At 38.9% G+C, this 18,345-nt stretch overlaps 1 protein-coding gene across 1 annotated transcript in view; it reads left to right on the top strand.

The window, feature by feature from the left end:
* Positions 1-16,618, top strand: part of ZYG11B (zyg-11 family member B, cell cycle regulator) — a 90,956-nt gene extending 74,338 nt beyond the window's left edge. Inside the window, exon 14 of the mRNA XM_058717365.1 lies at positions 11,884-16,618. Within this exon, the coding sequence (XP_058573348.1) occupies positions 11,884-12,074 (191 nt within the window). The 3' untranslated portion in view covers positions 12,075-16,618. The remainder of the gene's footprint in view (positions 1-11,883) is intronic.
* The last annotated feature ends 1,727 nt before the right edge of the window (positions 16,619-18,345 follow it).

Below are 18,345 nucleotides of genomic sequence, written 5' to 3'. Positions count from 1 at the left end.
AATTCCAAGGATTTGAGGAGCTCTGCCAGGAACCTGGGACAGAGACCAAATAATTTCTTATTCTACCACGAGCCACCCCAATCTTTGACCGCAGATCCTTTATAACAAAAAGATCATAACAGTTAACAGATACTGGCACATCAGGAGAGTCCTATTCAGTCATTAGTAATCATATCATATGAAAATGTCTGCCAGGGCAAGGCCACTCAGATTTGCAGGCTTCCATTAGATCTTGTAAAGTTTCAAAAGCAGAAGTGGTCTTAAGGTGAAGCCATATATTGCTCTCAGGCAGCTGGTACAACTGAGCTAAGAGATATCTCTTGCTCTGAGCTTCTTTAGCGGTGTTAGTGTTCTCTTGGATTTCACTCATGACATGACCCATTTGTTCATTTCTGAACAAATGACCCATTTGTTCTGAACATGACCCATTTGTTCTTTTCTACCTCTGGAAGGGACATTATTAGTTTTGGCCACTGTGCTGATCTGGATTGCAGGCAGTAATACTAGATTAGTACCTGTCTCCCACTGAGTCAACTCTCATTCAGAGAGGGTAAGATTACATAGGTACAGAACTAGTGGGCTGTATTTACTTCCGGGCAGTATAATTGCATTCACTTTTAATCCCAATTCTGTCAGATGGAACATCTCCTCTCCATTAGGCTCTGGGGAATTCTGACAAAAATATTTTATTATTATTTACTCTTTTAGGGAGAGAGTGTATGAGAGGAGCAGAGAGGGGGAGAGAGGGAGAATCCCAAGCAGGCTCCATGCTCAGTACAGAGCCCAACTCGGAGCTTGATCCCACAACCCTAGGATCATGACCTGAGCCTAAATCAAGAGTAAGACACTCAACTGACTGAGCCACCCAGGCACCACAAAAACATTTTAAAGTACAGTTACAATTTCTTACTTAGGAATCATCCCTGCTTCCAACATGTGTAGTTGCAGCCCTGATCTGTGACCACTGCATCAGGCTGGGAATTTTTAATTTTTTTTTTAGTTCATTTTATTTTGAGAGAAAGAGAGAGCAAGCGTGCATGTGCGCAGAGGTGGGGAGGGGAAAAGAGGGAGGCAGAGAGAGAGAATCTTAAGCAGGCTTTTAACTGTCAGTGCAGAGCCTGATGCAGGGCTTGAACTTAACAAACCTCAAGATTATCACCTGAGCTTAAGTTGGATGCTTAAGTGACTGAGCCACTCAAGTACCCCTTGGGAATTTTTTTTTTTTTTTAATGCTTGTTTATTTTGAGAGAGAGAGCACAAACAGGGAAGGGGCAGAGAGAGGGGAAGAGAGGATTCGAAGTGGGCTCCGTGTTGAGAGCAGAGAGCCTGATGCAGGGCTCAACTCAAGAACCATGAGATCATGACCTGAGCCAAAGTCAGATGCTTAACGAACTGAGCCACCCAGAAGCCCCTGGTTGGGAATTTTTTTTTTTTTTTTTTTAAGTTTAATTGGAGCTCCTGGGTGGCTCAGTCAGTTAAGTGCCAGACTTCAGCTCGGGTCATGATCTCATGTTTCATGGGTTCGAGCCCTGAGTCTGGCTCTGTGCTGACAGCTCAGATACTGGAGCCTGCTTCAGATCCTGTGTCTCCCTTTCCCTCTGCCCCCCGCCCCAACTCTGCTCTCTCTCTCTCTCTCTCTTTCAAAAATAAACATTAAAAACATTTTTTTTAAGTTTAATTGATACAGGGAAGAAGAAGAAGAAGAAGGGGGAAAAAAAAGTATAGTCATTTTACCAGTATCCTCCCTTGGCAAGAATTACATAGCCATACCAGCATCCTTTCCCATTCCCTCTTCTCTGGATCCACCAGAAAAACAGAAGAATATCTAGTGGGGACACTCTTTTTAGCCCGACTCATATTGAGCATGAGCATACTCTCACAAAGGCATGGAATCTAGCTCTTCAGACCTGTTTCTCACCTCTACCCCACGCCGTTTTTATTTTTATTTTTAATTTTTATTTTTAACATTTATTTATTTTTGAGACAGAGAGAGACAGAGCATGAACAGGGGAGGGGCAGAGAGAGAGGGAGACACAGAATCTGAAACGGGCTTCAGGCTCTGAGCTGCCAGCACAGAGCCCAATGCAGGGCTCGAACTCATGGACTGTGAGATCATGACCTGAGCCGAAGTCAGACGCTTAACCGACTGAGCCACCCGGGCGCCCCCCACCCCCTTTTTAAAACAACCAATATATGAATTGCCCATTCCAATTCTTTGAAACTGTTACCCTGAGGAAGATCTCTCTCTGCCCATTGTTGGACATTGGAAGGGAGGAAAAAGTGTTACTCAGCTCTGCCAATTTGTGCCTCAGAGGTTGCAGGAAGAATGTCTAGATTCAGCCTCTGTCTGCATTGCTGCAGTACCCCAGATCCACTCATTTCATGGACCCAGGTGGCTACCTCGAGGGAGCAGATGGGCCTGAAAATTAAACTGATGAAGACAGATTTACAGAAGAAAAGCATACAAATTTTATTAAAACTTCAAAGTTTTATATGTGGGAATCTTCAAACAAGAATGAAGCCCTGAAGTGACCAGAGCAGGAAGCTTTTATACCTTTTAGATAAAGAAACAAATTTGTGAAAAATTGACAGACAAAGATGTTTTGGCTAGGGGTAGTAAATGGTGAAGAAGTGGCTAGGAAAATAAGAGTCAGTTAAATACAGTTTGTTTGTACAGATTCCTCAGCCCCCAATTCCAGGTCTCTGGTGATAAAATATCTTCCTTCTTCCTGGTACAAGGAGGGTACCTTTCACATGGGCGTTTTATGACCTATTTCAGGGAAGAAGGGTGAGGGAGGGAAGTCAGAGTAATCTTTCTGCTTCTGCTGTTTTCTCAAACAACTTTAGCTTAGGATAGTCAATATGCCAAGAAGCCATGTTTTAGGGCAATGTGTCCTGAACTCCATCAACATTATACACTGTAAAGTATGTTCCTTGATCAGAAGAAATGACAGTCGGCTGTCCAAATTTTTTCAATGTCTTATGTTTTGGTTGCTCTATAGCATTCTAAGCATTCATATCTATCACTGTCTGAGCAAAGCCCAGTCCAGAGTCAGTATCTACTTCTGTCAAGACCCATCTGTATCTCCCCAGGACTACCAGTGCTAGTCTGACTTGCTAGCTATGATCAGGGCCTTTCCCCCCAGGGAATTTGCCACATAGCCATCTACAGTGTCTGTCTCCTTTGCTGGCAGGCTGAACCGTTCTTGCTGGCAATTTGTGCCTCAGAGATTGCCATATGTCTACATTCAGCCCATATCTGCATTGCTGTAGTATCTCCATATCCACTTATTTCATGGACCCATGTGGCCACCCCAGGCCACCCCAGGCAAGTTCTTCTGCTGGTCTATTCCAGTTATCTTCTGAACCTACAAGGAGTTCTGATGGGCATAGAAATGTCCTACTAGAATGCACTCTTCAGATTCCCACAGTGATTTCCATAGGGCCATGTCTCATATGAGCACCCCTTCAATTCTGTTCCTATTGCCCTTGTGCCCATCCGTATGCTCAGGCCATTGACCACTGCCCTCAAGTCATTAAAAACCCAACAAGAGCCTTTTATCACTTTTCAATTCTTTAATCACTGCTGGGAAAACAGCATGCAGTTCAGCTCACAGAGCTCATTTGCTTTTACCTTTTTTAGTCAGAGTGCTGGCCTTTCAAACAGGATGTTGTCTGTTCACCTTGGAACTACTGTCCACAAACCAAGCAACTCTTTGTCGGCTAGTGGACAGCTGTTTACAAGGTACTGTCCAAGTGATGATAGAATGTAGCAGCTCCTTGTGCAGTTTCAAAGTGGGTCCTAGGGAGAAAGAGTCTTCCTGCCCATGATTATACCCTCCTTGCATTCCCCAGGTTAGCATTATCCTGTATAAACAATTTCCATTTCACTAGGGAACTCTCCTAGCACTGCCATCCCCATTAGAGTGTTTCTCTGACATCACCCAGAACACCATGCATATTTCAGGTTTTAAGATCATTTTTTAATCCTTCTGTCATAAGGTAGCTTCAATTAATGTCAGAGAGCAAGGTAGTAAATGCCTCTTGGTTGGAAATTCTCTAGTCCAATGCCCCAGTCTGTTCTTCACATAAGTAAGGCACAGAGAATTTGTCCCTACCAGCACTTCGGCCTATATTCTACACTGCACAGGCTTGAGAAACCTTCTGGCACCCATTTAGCATGTCTACTTAACATTGCTTGAAGAGTAGATTTACATGCTTTCTGTTTTACAATGTTAGGTAGGAGTAACATTTCCTAGTCAAATAAAATGTCCATCCTTATAATACAGTCAAGTAAAAGAAATACAGTCACTTTACATAAAGCCAACTCAACCATACCAGTTGTCCTACAAACTTTTAGTTTAATTCTATTACATTCCTGACTGTAGCCTTCATTAGGACTTCATCCACAGATTTTGACTTTATATTACTAGGTAGGTGAAGTGTTCCCTAGCCAGACATAATGCTCATTCCCATAAGACATTCAGGTAAAGGAAACACAGCTTCTTTACGTAAAACCTGTTTAAACATTCCACCTTTCATGATTCCATCAACCCATACATTAAAAAAATTGTTTAATATTTATTTATTTTTATTTTTTATTTTTTTGAGAGAGAGAGCGAGAGAGCGAAAGAGTGTGAGTGGGGGAGAGGCAGAGAGAAAGGGAGACACAGAATCTGAAGCAGGCTCCAGGCTCAGAGCCCAATGTGGGGCTCGAACCCACACACTGTGAGATTATGACTTGAACTGAAGTCAGCCGCTTAACTGAGCCACACAGGTGCCCCTCAACCCACACATTTTTATTTTCTCTCGATCTAATTATAAGCCCACATTAGGGCTTCACCAGTGGATTTTGGTAACTTTTGCATTCCCTGACCAATTCACCCAGTCTTACCTGAAAGGCTTTGAGTCCCCAGTGAGGGGTCATGCCAAGGAATCCTGGCCCTTTTATCTTGATTAATCTGCCTAACCACTGCCACAAGCAGTGGCTGGTAAGGTTTAGATCCATCTCTAAATTCTGTTGGCAACTTTTACCTTTAGTAACTGATTGCAGCTCAGCTGCTACTCCATATCATGGTGAATACCTGGCTACTCTGGAATCAGAGGTTTTTCATCCCTCTTTCATCTTTTCTCTCCCCAAACCACATATTTTTATGAGCCACAGCCATTATAGCAAATCCCATTTCTTTTTTCCTTTTTCTTTTCTTTTTTTTTATTCTGAGGGAGAGAAAGAGCACATGCGAGATGGGAGAGGCAGAGAAAGGGAGAGAGAAAATTCCAAGCAGGCTCTGCATAGATGGTGCCAAAGCCAATGCAGGGTTCGAACTCATGAACAGCAAGATCATGACGTGAGCCAAAAGAGTCAGATACCTTAACCAACTAGGCCACCCAGGCACCCCTCAAACCCCACTTCTGACATCAATTCTAACACATGTTTTTTTCCACACTCCACCAAGCAGTTTTCCAGTTCTCAGCAGACAGCATCTGTGCATACTACAAATTGAATTCAATTCTGACATTTACCTGGAGACAGTGTCAGATCCCATAGGTTAAGGGTTAGTCCCACAGGACTGCCTTCACTTCAGACACCAGTTGCAAGTCCAGGCATAGAAATAGGCAAAGGTTCAGTGGACCAGAATAGAGAATACAAAAATAGGCCTAGACATATATGGCTGATTAATTTTTGACGTAAGTTTAAAGTGCATTCAATAAAGAAATGATAATCTTTTCAACAAATGGTGCTACAACAAATCCAGCTACAACCGCTGGATCTCTGGATGCAAAAAAAAGGGGTGCTTGGCTGGCTCAGTTGGAAGAGCAACTATTGATCTTGGAGTTGTGAGTTTGAGCAGCCCCACATTGGATGTAGAGATTACTACAAAAAATAAAAAATAAATTAAAAACTACTTTTAAAAAAGCCCCACTTTAGGCATGGAGCCTACTTTAGGAAAAAAAAAAAAAAAGTGAGCTTATTCTACCTTGGACTCTATATAAAAATTAACTCTGATTGATTGATTGGGTGGTTGTGACCTCTACACCCAGAGTGGGGCTTGAACTCATGACCTCAAGGTCAAGAGTCTTATGATCTTCCAACTGACCCAGCCAAACACCCCCAAAAATTAACTCTTAATTGATCATAGGCCTACATATGAAACAAGAAACTATTTAAAAGTACTAGAAGACGTGCCTGGGTGGCTCAGTCAGTTAAGCATCCAACTCTTGATTTTGGTTCAAATCATGATCTCACGGTTTCATGAGTCTGAGCCCTGTGTCGGGCTCTGCGCTAAGTGGAGCCTACTTGGAATTCTCCCTCTCTCTCTGCCCCTTCTCCACTCATACTCTGTCTCTCTCAAAATAAATAAACGTTAAAAAGAAAAAAGAAGTTCTAGAAGAGGGGCACCTGGGTGGCTCAGTGGGTTAAGTGTCTGACTCTTGGTTTCGGCTTAGGTCATGATCTCAGTGGTTTCTGAGTTCAAGCCCCGTGTTTGTCAGTCTGCACTGACAGTGCAGAGCTTGCTTGGGATTTTCTCTCTCCCTCTTTCTCTGCCCGCCCCCCCCATGTGCGCGTGCTCTGTCTCTCTCTCAAAATAAATAAATAAACAAACTTAAAAAAAGGCTCTAGAAGAAAACAAAAAATCTTTGTGACTTGATGTTAGGCAAATTTCTTTTTTTTTTCTTTAAGATTATATTTTTTAAGTAATCTCTACAATCCAATGTGGGGCTCGAACTTACAACCTGGAGATCAAGAGTTGCTTGCTTTACCGACCAAACCAGCCAGCCACCCTGCAGATTTCTTAAATATGCACAAAAGCATGATCTACAAAGGAAAAAAAATAGCTAAATTGCCCTTGATTGAACTTAAGGACTTCTGTTCTTTGAAAGATACTGTTAAAAGAATCAAAAGCCAGTACACATACTGGATCAAAGTATTTGCAAATCACATGTCTGATAAAGCATAGGTATTCAAAACTTTTATAAAGAGTTCTCGGGGCACCTGGCTGGCTCAGCCAGGGGAGTGTGCGCCTCTTGATCTTGGGGTTGTGACTTTGAGCCTGTGTTGGGTGTAGAGATTTCTTAAAAATAAAATCTTCTTTAAAAAAAAAAAGAAAAAGAAAGAAAGAAAGCTCTCAAAACTTAATAAGAAAACAATACAAGTGAAGAGAAAATGGACAAAAGAGTTGAACAGATCCTTTACCAAAGAAGATTAATGGATGGCAAATAAGCACATGAAAAGATGTTCAACATCCTTAGGACAGACATATATATCAATGCATTAGAATTGAGAGTCCAGAAATAACCCCCAAAATTGATATTTGACATGGGTGCTAAGACAATTTAATGGGGAAGGAGTCATTTTTTCAACAAACAGTGCTGGGAAAACTGAGTAGGCACATGTAAAAGAAGAATCTGATTCCTTACTCCATACTGTATATAAAAATTAACTCAAGGGGCGCCTAGGTGGATCAGTGAGTTGAGTGCCCGACTTCGGCTCTGGTCACGATCTCCCAGATTGTGAGTTTGAGCCCCACATCGGGCTTGCTACTGTCAGTGCAGAGCCCGCTTTGGATCTTCTGTCCCCCTCTCTTTGCCCCTTCCCCACTTGCACACACTCTCTCAAAAAATAAATTAAAAAAAAAAAAAACATTAAAAACTAACTCAAAGTGTATTCTAGACCTAAATGTAAGAGCTACATCTACATCTACATAAGCATATAAAATTTTTAGGAGGAAAACATAGATATAAATCACTATAACCTTGGATTAAGCAGTAGCTTCTTAGGACACCAAAAGCTTAAGTGACAGAAAAGCTAGTTTAATTGGATTTAATTAAAAAAATGAAGACTTTTGTGCTTCAAAGGACACCATCAAGGAAGTGAAAAGACAATTTACAGAAGACACCATCAACAAAGTGAAAAGACAATTTACAGAAAGGTTGAAAATATTTGCACGTTATATATCTGATAGAGGGACATGTTTTCAGAATATATAAAGAGCTCTTACAACTCAATGATAAAAATAACCCAGTTTAAAAATGGGCAAAGGACTAACTAGACTTTCTACAAAGAGATCATGTGAACGGCCAATAAGCACATGAAAAGAAGCTCAACATCATTGGTCATTAGAGAAATACAAATTAAAACCACAATGAGGGGTGCCTGGGTGGTTCAGTCAGTTAAGTGACTTTTTTTTTTAATCTTTCTTTTTTAATGTCTATGTATTTTTGAAAGAGAGACAGAGAGCGAGTAGAGGAAGGGCAGGGAGAGGGAGACACAGAATCCAAAGCAGGCTCCAGGCTCTGAGCTGTCAGCACAGAACCTGACACAGAGCTCGAACCCACAGACCATGAGACAATGACCTGAGCCAAAGTCACGTTTAACCACCTAAGCCACCCAAGTGCCCCAAGTGTCAGACTCTTGATCTCAACCCAGGTCATGATCTCTGGGTTTGTGGGTTTGAGCTCTGTGCTGTCAGTGTGGAGCCTGTATGGGATTCTCTCTCTCCCTCTCTCTCTGCCCCTCCCCCACTCGCTCTTGCTCTCTCAAATTAAACAAACATTTACAAATTAAATAACACCACAATGAGACACTAGTTTATGCCTACTAAAAAGGCTGCCTATAAACAAAAAGATAGATGATGGCAAGTGTTGGCAAGAATGCGAAACAGCTTTCTCATTCATTACTGATCAGATTGAAAAATTATACAGCCATTTTTGGGGTGCCTGGGTGGCTCATTCAGTTACGCATCAACTCTTGATTTTGGCTCAAGTCATGATCTCATGGTTTGTGAGTTTGAGCCCTGCATTAGGCTTTGAGCTAACAGTGGGGACCCTGTTTGAGATTCTCTGTCTCCCCCTCTCTCTTTGCCCCTCCCCCAGTTTCTCTCTCTTTCTCTGTGTCAGAATAAATAAACATTTAGAACAATGAAAAAATTATGCAACCATGTTAGAAAACAGTTTGATGATTTCTTATAATGTTAAGTGCACATTTAGCATTTGCCCAGCATTCTAAGTATTTCCTCAAGATCACTGAAACAGAAAGTCCACAAAAATACTTATGTTGGGCTCCTGGGTGGCTCAGTCAGTTAAGCATCCTACTTCGGCTCAGGTCATGATCTCATGGTTTGTGAGTTTGAGCCCTGCTTTGGGCTTTCCATCTCAGTGCACAGTCTGCTTCAGATCCTCTGTCTCTCTCTCTGTCCCTCTCCCTCCCTCCCCCTCCCCTGCTCATGTCCTCTCTCTCAAAAAATGAACATTAAAAAATATATATATATTAAAAAAAATACGTAGTATAGTCAATGCAATAGAATATTTACTTAAAATACTTAATACTTTATTTTTTTATTATTTTCTTTTTTTGAGAGAGAGAGAGAGAGAGAGAATGAATGAGTCTCAAGCAGGCTCCATGCCCAGCACAGAGCCCAACATGGGGCTTGAACTCACAACAGTGAGGTCATGACCTGAGCCAAAATCAAGAGTTGGACACTTAACTGGTTAAGTCACCCAGGCACCCCTGTTTATTTTGTTTTATTATTTTTTTTTAATGTTTATTTGTTTTTGAGAGAGAGAAAGACAGCCGGGGAGGGGCAGAGAGAGAGAGGGAGACAGAGGATCTGAAGCAGGCTCTGCACTGACAGCAGAGAGCCTGATGTGGGGCTCGAACTCACAAAATCTGAGATTATGACCTGAGCTGAAGTCAGACACTTAACTGGGCCACCCAGGCACCTCCTAATATTCAAATTTTAAAAATACTTAAAAAAAAAAAAAAACAAAAAAAACACTACCACATATACATAGCAATATGGACACATCTCAAGTCAGGCTGAGGGGGTGAGTTCCAGCCCTGCATGGGGCTCTTTGCTGACAGCTCAGAGCCTGGAGCCTGCTTGGGATTCTGTGTCTCCCTCTCCTTCTCTGCCCCTCCCCGACTCGTGCTCTGTCTCAAAAATAAACATTAAAATAAAAATTTTTAAATAAGCCATGCTGAGCAAAAATAGACTCAAAAGAATATATACTGTATGGTCCTATTTACTTGAAGTTCTAGACCAAGCAAAAGTCAATATCATAGAAATTAGAGAAGTGGTTGCCTAGGTGAGGCTGCAGAGGGGATTGCAGAGGTGCACAAGGAACCTTTTTTTTTTTTTTATTCTATATTCTGATTGTGGTGGTGGTTATACAAGTGTATACATTTGCCAAAACTCATCAAATTATAGATTAAATTGGGTATATTTTACTGTGTGTAAATTATACTTTAATAAATATGACTAAAACTAAAAATACTTTTAAAAGTGGTATATATAAAAAGAAGAAATACTTAAAAACAAGGCAAAGAAAATATTTTAAAAGAAAATTACGTGTACAATATGAATGCCATTAAATTTTTTTTAAATATATAGGAAATGCATAAAAGTGTAATAGCACCTATCTTACCTATGATTTGGGATCAAACAAGTTTTCTTTTCCAGATTGTCTATGCTTTAAGGTTATGATTTTTATTTATTTATTTTTGGTAAAAAAATGGTTTATCCATTTCATTTTTTTTGTATAAAACACATGGGAGAAACCTATTCAACCTAGCCAATCAACATACAGCCTTCCACATGGAAAGGTACTTTAATCAAACTTTGAGTCTAAGAACATACAGATGTTTCTTTTTTTTTTTAAGGACATGCAAATGTTTCTTTTACCATGTCTAAAGTAATTGTCTATGCTTTTCCATATAACTGTTTTAAAATTTCCATATGCCTCCATTATTTCATCTGTCCCAGTTAAAGTATAAGGAAAGGAGGAAGAGGGTTGGTTTAAACGTCTAAGTTTTCTACTGCCCTTTCTTTCCACATAGAGACTTGTGGATGTGAGGAACCAATCCCCCCACCCATAGCTCTGGTAGCCTTGATAAGAGAACCATACATATATGAATATGAGAATTGTATATATATATGAATTAGAGAATCATTGTTATGTGTGGAGCCTTGCAGTGTAGACATAACATCATTACAGAGGTATTTATCAAGGTTTAGCATGTATTAGTAGTCAGTAGCAAAAATAGCTCAAATTTTGGGAATGCAAGCTGGTGCAGCCACTCTGGAAAACAGTATGGAGGTTCCTCAAAAAACTAAAAATAGAACTACCCTCCAACCCAGCAATTGCAATACTAGGCATTTACCACAAGAGATACAGGTGTGCTGTTTCGAAGGGACACATTCACCCCCATGTTTATAGCAGCACTATCAACAATAGCCAAAGTATGGAAAGAGCCCAAATGTCCATCGATGGATGAATGGATAAAGAAGATGTGGTGTGTGTGTGTGTGTGTGTGTGTGTGTGTGTATATATATATATGTGTGTGTGTGTATATATATATGTATATATATACACACACACACACACATATACACACAATGGAGTTTTACTCGGCAATCAAAAAGAATGAAATCTTGCCATTTGCAACTATGTGGATGGAACTGAAGGGTGTTATGCTAAGTGAAATTAGTCGGAGAAAGACAAAAATCATATGACTTCACTCGTATGAGGACTTTTAGACACAGAACAGATGAACATAAGGGAAGGGAAGCAAAAATAATATAAAAACAGGGAGGGGGACAAAATAGAAGAGACTCATAAATATGGAGAACAAACTGAGGGTTACTGAAGGGGTTGTGGGAGGGGGGATGGGCTAAATGGGTAAGGGGCGCTCAGGAATCTACTCCTGAAATCATTGTTGCACTATATGCTACCTAATTTGGATGTAAATTTAAAAAAATGAAAAATAAAATTCAAAAAAAAAGAATTAAAAAATAGCTCAAATTTAAGTGACAAAAAGAACTTTTTTGTGTGTAGAATAATTTTTTTTAAGTGTTTTAAGAAAAGCTCTTTCTCCTCTTTCAGCCTCAAGGTATTGCAGCATGCTGATTGAGGAAGGAGGATTGCAGCATTTATACAACATCAAAGAACATGAACAGACGGATCCCCATGTCCAACAGATTGCTGTGGCCATTCTAGACAGCTTAGAAAAACACATTGTGCGCCATGGGAGACCACCTCCCTGTAAAAAGCAGCCCCAGGCTAGGCTAAATTGATAGCCATAAGTAATTGAATAACTGAATCACAGGAATCCTTTTTGTGATAGGCTTATTTGGAATATCTTCCCCTCTGTGATATTTTAGGGGTTTCTATGACAAGAGTCATAAGATCAGTTTGGGATTGACGGTGTAAAGTACTGCCCATGTGAACAGTCTCTAATTTGTCTTGTGATTTTTAACTTCTGAGGCAAGAAGGATCTGTTCCTTCATCATTGCCTTTTAGGAAATTTTCCACATCTTTCCGTGTTTGAACTTACCTGTGCTTGAAATTCTACAGTTTTATGATAAAGTTTGCACGAACCCTTAAGCCAGACTTTTCTGATCTTAAAGTCCCTTCCAATCAATTTGCAGCTTCAGATAAGCTGTTAACCTGATTTCTGGCACTGCTTCAGTTGTAAGTTTTATACTGCTTCTGTATAAAATGGCTTTCTTCTCTGTGTACCTTTTATAAGATGTCCTTCTTAGTGTGAAAGAGTGGAGATCCAAGTCCTGTTTGAAAGCTACTCACCAACTGGAGCCTGGGTGGATGGCAGAAAAAATATATTGGAAAGAAAACTATTAAGGGGAAAAGAAATAAGGAACTAGAGAAAGGTCTGCTCTTACAATACAGTTTTTAAACTGGGACAGGCTATCCTGGAGCCCACCTCTTCTGAGGCAGTAAGCAGTAGCTTATTCTTCATATTTATTCCTGGAAGCATGGGCTGCTGCTTCCTACACAGACTGCTGGTTACTCTCTAGAAATATTTCCCGGGACATCACAGTGTAAAATATTACAACATTCTGTGTTAAAGATTAATTGTCTGAATCTCTATAAGTCATACTATTGTGAAAATGTGAATTTTTATAAAATTGTCTCTTGTTAAAACCGACCATTATTTTCCCTCTATTTAAAAGTCATTTTATTCAGTGACATAGAGACTACACACGGTATTACCTGCTCAGTTAAATACACTTAACAACAGTAAATTTTGTCACAAGAAGTTAAATTTTCTTTCTTTCTTTTTTTTTTTTTTTTTTCAAAATACATGTATCTTAATGTTCTCATGTTGGAGAAAGATGTCCACACCTCACTGCCAAAAATGAATGAGAAGCATCAGACTGTTGTTAAATACAATGGTTCTAGATGTAGCGTGTAAAAGGAAATATTTTTTGATGGGTTATTTTTTAGACAATTGCCTTTCCTTTTGAGATACCTGTTACAGCAGAGTAAAGAATCAATTATCATTATATCAATAATGGCAGCTGGGAGGCAGCAAGTCACCAAGAAGTTTAATTTCCATTTAAAATTTTAGTTTGTGAATGAGGTTAATCACAATTTCAGATGACTGCATTTTTTTCCATAGATGGCTAAACTGTTTTCAATAGAGATTTAAAATGGTATGTTTAAATTATGGTGGTTATTCAGAGGCATTTTTATTTAGAAAGGAGCTGGCTTATTAGTGTGCTGATAGCATTTTTGACATACATATTTCATACCACTATCACAAAAGTCATACTTGAATTATTTCATACTCCTTCGCAGGGATGAAAACTTAAACTAAAAGAAAAGAGTTATTTAGAACCATTAAAAACCATATTATATTGTGGATTACTTCTGACTTAATTGGTTTAAGGAATTTTTATAGGCACAAGATAAATGTTCACGGATTGTCTATTTCAGGGGAAATGAAAGATTCTTTTAGCTTTCCCCCTTTTTCCTAGATTTTAATGTCTAAGGCAAAATGTAGAAAATAGGCCGGCCTGCACTAGCTTGGAAATCGCTAGCTACTTTGACTATCTCCAGGCCTCTTAGCTTGCATAGTTAGGGAAAAGCCTGTTTGAGAAGTTTGGCTTCAAGTGTCTCTTCTGTCCTGTTGAAGCAAAAGTATGTGTTCCTTATTAGGCTAGGCTTAGGTTTTTATCTTTACAAATTGTTTTCAGAAAGCTAACAATGTACAGAAAACAATAACTCCCTTCATTGCTCAGAATAACTTGATAGATTAAGACTTAAAAATACTGAAAATTAGTTTTAAATTTACTACTTTGAACATTGGTAATGGTGGGATATTTCTGAGTCTTAAAAGCAAAATAATTGCTCACATCCCATATATAAAAATTGTAGTGCCTTTGTGGTTGGGATGGTTCTTAAAATTGTGTATCTAACTAAGGCACAGAATTGTCTGTAAGGTCTTGAATCTGGCTAAAATATAGTAGATGTATATATTGAAATTATGAGGCATAACTGGCCTGTGTCTACAGTTAGAATCTATTAATTAGGCCTATCTTTTACATGCATATAGTAGAATGTAACAGTACTTGGTGCCTTCAAGGGTTACCTCTTCAGTGGCTTAGAGGTGCTGTTTCAAGCACAATTTAGACTAGGGCTGAACCACTCATTGCTCAAATCACTGGTGCACTCAGATATTGTAAAATATCACTACATCAGTCCACAAGCAGCAGCAAGGTTTAGATCTACCAAAGGAAATGGAATTAGACTTTTTAAGAGTATAATGATGCATGTTGGTATCATTGAGTAAAACAAGAACAGTCTAAAATTAAAGCAGAAATCAGGCATCTTGTTCTTTACATCAAATAAGTTTTGCTCGTGGTCTTTACACTCTAAAAAATCATTTTTTCCTTTTGGCAGTTGAAAAGAAACATAAATCAAGTAGTAATAAGGAGTTAGTTTACTCTCTGGCCAAGGACTCAGTGGTTACTGATCTTAATTGAGGATTTGAAAAATCGTATCAGACCCACAGTTCTAGGAATTGACCTTAAATATTGCTGCTCTTTACCCCTGGACAGAAATGCCAGTTAGTGGCACTAGTCAACTTAATTACCTAAGGTGGAGGTGAATCACCATAAAAGGGTGCTATAGGAATTGAATTTCATGATCTCTTTTGTTTGCAAACTTCAAAGATTCGTGTTTAAAAACATCAAATCTATCAAGCCTAAGAAGTTGTTCTTACTATTGAGACCTTTTGAGTTGGCCCTTTTCCTCCCTAGTCACTTTCATTTAGCTGTATATTTAATTATGCCATGTGTCAAGATAAGATTGGGCCATCTTCTAGCCCTTTGGAGCACGTTTTAATGAAAATATATTTTATGTTCTTAGTTACGATACATTAATGAACAATGGTTTTGGCTTAGTGTTTTAAAATGCATGGCGCCCTCGTAGAACAACCTGCAGCCAATACCTGAGATTGAAAAGAGGTCATGAGTAGCAGGGAAAACCCACCCCTTTCCTGCCCTCTCTAATGCCATGTTTACAGTATTTGTTCATTGCGCAACTTTTATTTTGGAATAAACAGTATTATTAAACTGAAGGTGTAAATTAAAGGCAGTATCATAATGTCAGCTGATATGGGCAGTTTTATCTGTATGTTACTTATTTGGGAACTTTATATGGATAGGGCCTCAGAGTAGTGTTCTAAGGCAGCCTGTAGAGAAGTTTGCAAACTTACGGTTTCCCTCTCGAATCCGTTGTAGCAGTTTCAAATGATTGTGTGGATATTGGATGTTTAATCTTTACCATTTGCTTTGTATTGACACATTTTTCATTTTAAGTGTTAACTCATGTACTGTTTACTTTAGGAATAATGCAAATCCAACCTTCATCCAGTGATGAGAATAGCAGTATGATAGGAATTTGCTCAATGTGCTTTAAATGAGTAATTGCTTTATCTTTTTTAGTATCTGATAGACTTTGCATGACACGGTACACTCCTAATTATGCATTCTTTAGTTTCCAAATCTTAACCTAAGACATTCTATATTAACTGATGGTTAGCCTGAGAAAGAGCTTTCTCTGTTTCTCCCCTCAGCCAATATTTTTGGGTAAATTATGGGAAAGTCAATGCTATTTCTCATTTCTCTGGATGAAGCGAAGTTCATTTGGATGGCACAACCAAACTTTAGAGCTAGATAGAATGGCTATTAAGAATATTTAGAAAATCCAAATTTATCAAAATTACTCTATGGAAAATCATAAATCTAGTTCATTAATACTATTAGCGTAATTTCGAACTTACTTTTGGGGAAACTGTTCAAATGGGTTCTTTTAAGCTTATTTTAATCAGCTTAGAAGCAAGAAGCTACTTAGCTAATGAAAGCTGAGATACACTTTCATAAAAGCAAGAAATTGTTGAAAGCATTTTTTTCTTTAAAAATGGGATGATGTTAATGTCAAGATTTATACTGAGATAATCTGCAAGAATAAAATTTTAAAATCTTAAAATCCTTGACTTTTGTAGAATTCCCACTGTCAAATTCCCACGGACTTATGAGAGAAAAGCTATCTTTTGCTTAAATTTCGATGGAAGAGTTTAACTCCTTTCAAAGGATATGAAAAATTCATTGGGAAATGTAATGTGTATACATTTTCAAGGCTCTCAAATTCTCTGGACTGAAGGCACTGTTCTCACTGTGGCCAGATGAATGGGAGTGTTCTGTACATGAATCATGCTATATTTTAAATCAGGACATCACTTAGGTATTAATGTGTGTACAGAGTTTTGTTTTGGGAATTTTTTTTTTTGCCTAAATAAATGTTATAAATTTTATGTAAAGCGTGTCTTGTCTACTTTATTTCTAAACTATTTGCTTTAATGCAAGATATAGATTCCTTAGTTATTAACTTGTAGCAATGGCTTACCAGTGGTTTTATTGCACAAGTTTCTAGTACTGGATGGAACTCCATTCATTCATTTCATTAAATACCTGTGCTAGGTACTGTTTAAGTGTTGGAGTTTATATAATTTATAAATCCCTCAGGAAACTTACAGTTTTGTAGAGAGGAAATATTAAGCATATAAATATTATTTTAAATTGCATTACAGGCCAGTCCACAGTGCTTATTATAGAGGCACAGAGATCACAATCCAAACTGGGTACCCATTACACAACCCCAAGAAGACTTCCTAGAGAACATAATATCTGGGTTGACATTCATTCACACAACTATTGAGATAATTAACTGATATAATGTATATTAAGAGTATTTAATGAGGGAGATTACCAAAAAACAAGGTTTAAGCCAGAAAGAAGCCTTAGTTATTTATTTCAGTTTCAGAAACTCATTTTGTAGTTGAAGAAACGGTCTTAAATAAAACGAGCTTGTCTGTCACACAGGAAGCCAGTGAGATGTGCGCTACGATTCTTATTTCCAGACTTCCAATCCAGTAGGCCTCTCCTCCCCACCATATTGTTACATAATAGCATGAGATTTCTTAGATTTTAGGCATTATGTGATTAAGCATCAAGTGAATGTTACAGAAAAGAATGCACTAAATGGTCACAGAAGTGGAGATTGTCCCTGAGGATGATGTTCTAGGGCAGCGTTAGTGTTAGAATGCTATAGAATCGTTAATGAATGGTCAAAATAAATACGATTGCTTCACTAATATACAAATATGAGATTAGCTGTGTTAGGATGACAGGTTTTTTTTTTTAAAGTTTTATAACTTCAAAAAGGAAAAATTGTAAAACCTTACTCCACCCTTCCCCCTCCCTCACCCTTTGTCACAGTTTGTTTTTTTTTTTTTTTTAATTTTTTTTTTTTTTCAACGCTTTTTATTTATTTTTGGTACAGAGAGAGACAGAGCATGAACGGGGGAGGGGCAGAGAGAGAGGGACACACAGAATCGGAAACAGGCTCCAGGCTCTGAGCCATCAGCCCAGAGCCTGACGCGGGGCTCGAACTCACGGACCGTGAGATTGTGACCTGGCTGAAGTCGGACGCTTAACCGACTGCGCCACCCAGGCGCCCCATGTCACAGTTTTTATTATGTAGGTTGACCCAATCTCTCTTGACTGAATTCCTCCTTTCTTCCCATTATCCTTCCATCTTCTATTCCCCATTAATCTGCATTTTAAGAGTCCAATGAATTGTTCTAACTCCATTAACTCCTTGAATTGAGAGGAGGGGATGAATGGTAGAAACCATGAGCACTCACATGAATCATTTTTGTTCTTATAATTTAAGATTCTAATGCAGTCTCAAAATTTAGTCTTTACACAGGCTCCAGCCTATGAAAGAGCAAGTCCTAGGCTGGGAGTACCCACAGTGAGCTCTTAGCTTTCAGAAGTAAGCCTTTAGAACAAGTTTGGGGAAACGACACCAATAGCCAGATGCTGCAAACGAATGGCTTACTCCCATGCCTTCAGTAAGACAGCTGCTCAAAATCATCTTGCAATGACTCAGTCAAGGACCATCTCTAATGAGTAGCCCTTCTTGACTTGGGATATGACTACTAACAGCTAAGAAGAACAACAAAAACTCTTAGCTCAG

The sequence above is a fragment of the Neofelis nebulosa genome, chromosome 2 (genome assembly GCF_028018385.1).
Source record: "Neofelis nebulosa isolate mNeoNeb1 chromosome 2, mNeoNeb1.pri, whole genome shotgun sequence".
NCBI lineage: Eukaryota > Metazoa > Chordata > Mammalia > Carnivora > Felidae > Neofelis > Neofelis nebulosa.
Note: the sequence above shows the minus strand (reverse complement) of the source record. Positions and strands in the feature narration are given on the sequence as shown.